General features: G+C 39.4%; 1 protein-coding gene across 1 annotated transcript; it reads left to right on the top strand.

The window, feature by feature from the left end:
- Positions 1 to 242: 242 nt before the first annotated feature.
- LOC108356903 (uncharacterized) lies at positions 243 to 698 on the top strand. Its single transcript, XM_017608005.1, has one exon. It carries the CDS (start codon positions 243 to 245, stop codon positions 696 to 698), a length of 456 nt encoding a protein of 151 aa, XP_017463494.1.
- The last annotated feature ends 706 nt before the right edge of the window (positions 699 to 1,404 follow it).

The following is a 1,404-nucleotide window of genomic DNA, read 5'->3' as shown; positions in this document are numbered from 1 at the left end:
AAGCAATCCCTCTGGAAGACGTCAGCGCTGATACGGTGGCCCTGGCACTATTAAATGGTTGGATTAAGAATTTCGGTGTACCGCTGCGGATTNTTAAGGCCTCAATCATGTGCAGCAATTCTACAAACTGGTCATATCAGCTTCCATTGATCTTGTTGGGTCTACGATCTGTTTACAAGCCAGACATCAAAGCGACGCCTGCTGAACTCGTCTATGGCACATCGATCAGACTACCAGGTGACATGTGTGAGACACGTAAGAGCACATCACAATCTGAGTTTGTTCAGAAATTGTTGAATCATATGCATGAGCTCCAGCCCACGAGTACATCTCATCACGACAACCGTAGGCCGTTTATGTTACCAGGGTTGGCAACAGCTACACATGCTTTTGTGCGCAACGACACAGTGAAGCCTGCATTAACTCCACCATACAACGGCCCTTACGACGTTGAAAGTCGAGCTCCTAAAACCTACGTGCTCAAGATCAACAACAAATCTGTCACGGTTTCTATAGATCGCATTAAACCTGCCTTTGTTAGCCACTCTCCGGAAGAAGCGCAACATCCAGTGCAACTAGTGCCCGCATCAGGAACTAAACATCAGACGACTGATTCTGAAGAGAAACAACCTACTTCGACAAATTTAAAGACAAGGCTGGGACGAACAGTCAGACTTCCATCACGCTACGCTCTTTAGAAGTCTGGAGGGAGTATTGTGGCAACACCAAATCCAGCAAGACAAAAATGCAACTCTGCTTATTCGTTTAGCGTTGCTCCTTTTTTTGCTTTCTTTCTTTTTGCTGCTGGAAATCATCCGAGACGATCGCGTGTTCCTTGGGTATCCTTACATTTATATATGTGACTTTTATTAACTTGTTTTTGATAAATAGAAAATATTGTACGAGTTTAATTTAAAATAAATAAAGCGTATTCGTAAGTGGAACTATATCCACAAGTACCTAGTTTTATTATTGCTCGACATAATTTTTTTAATTTTAAGAGCAAAAATTGACCAACACTAACCATTATATATGGTAACAAGAATGATATAATACAAGATTCCGCATTCCCGGCGGCGATGAAAGTTCTCAAATAAAAGTAAACAAAGCCGAATGGGAGGATCAAAATAGTAAATTTTCTCAAGNGACGATCGCGTGTTCCTTGGGTATCCTTACATTTATATATGTGACTTTTATTAACTTGTTTTTGATAAATAGAAAATATTGTACGAGTTTAATTTAAAATAAATAAAGCGTATTCGTAAGTGGAACTATATCCACAAGTACCTAGTTTTATTATTGCTCGACATAATTTTTTTAATTTTAAGAGCAAAAATTGACCAACACTAACCATTATATATGGTAACAAGAATGATATAATACAAGATTCCGCATTCCCGGCGG

This window comes from Rhagoletis zephyria, unplaced genomic scaffold (assembly GCF_001687245.7).
Source record: "Rhagoletis zephyria isolate East Lansing unplaced genomic scaffold, Rhagoletis_zephyria_1.1 Rzeph_scaffold_67222, whole genome shotgun sequence".
Lineage (NCBI taxonomy): Eukaryota > Metazoa > Arthropoda > Insecta > Diptera > Tephritidae > Rhagoletis > Rhagoletis zephyria.
Note: the sequence above shows the minus strand (reverse complement) of the source record. Positions and strands in the feature narration are given on the sequence as shown.

What these genes read in the sequence shown, in the direction of transcription:
- LOC108356903 (XM_017608005.1), top strand. Translation starts at nt 243, where the DNA reads ATGTGTGAGACACGTAAGAGCACATCACAATCTGAGTTTGTTCAGAAA.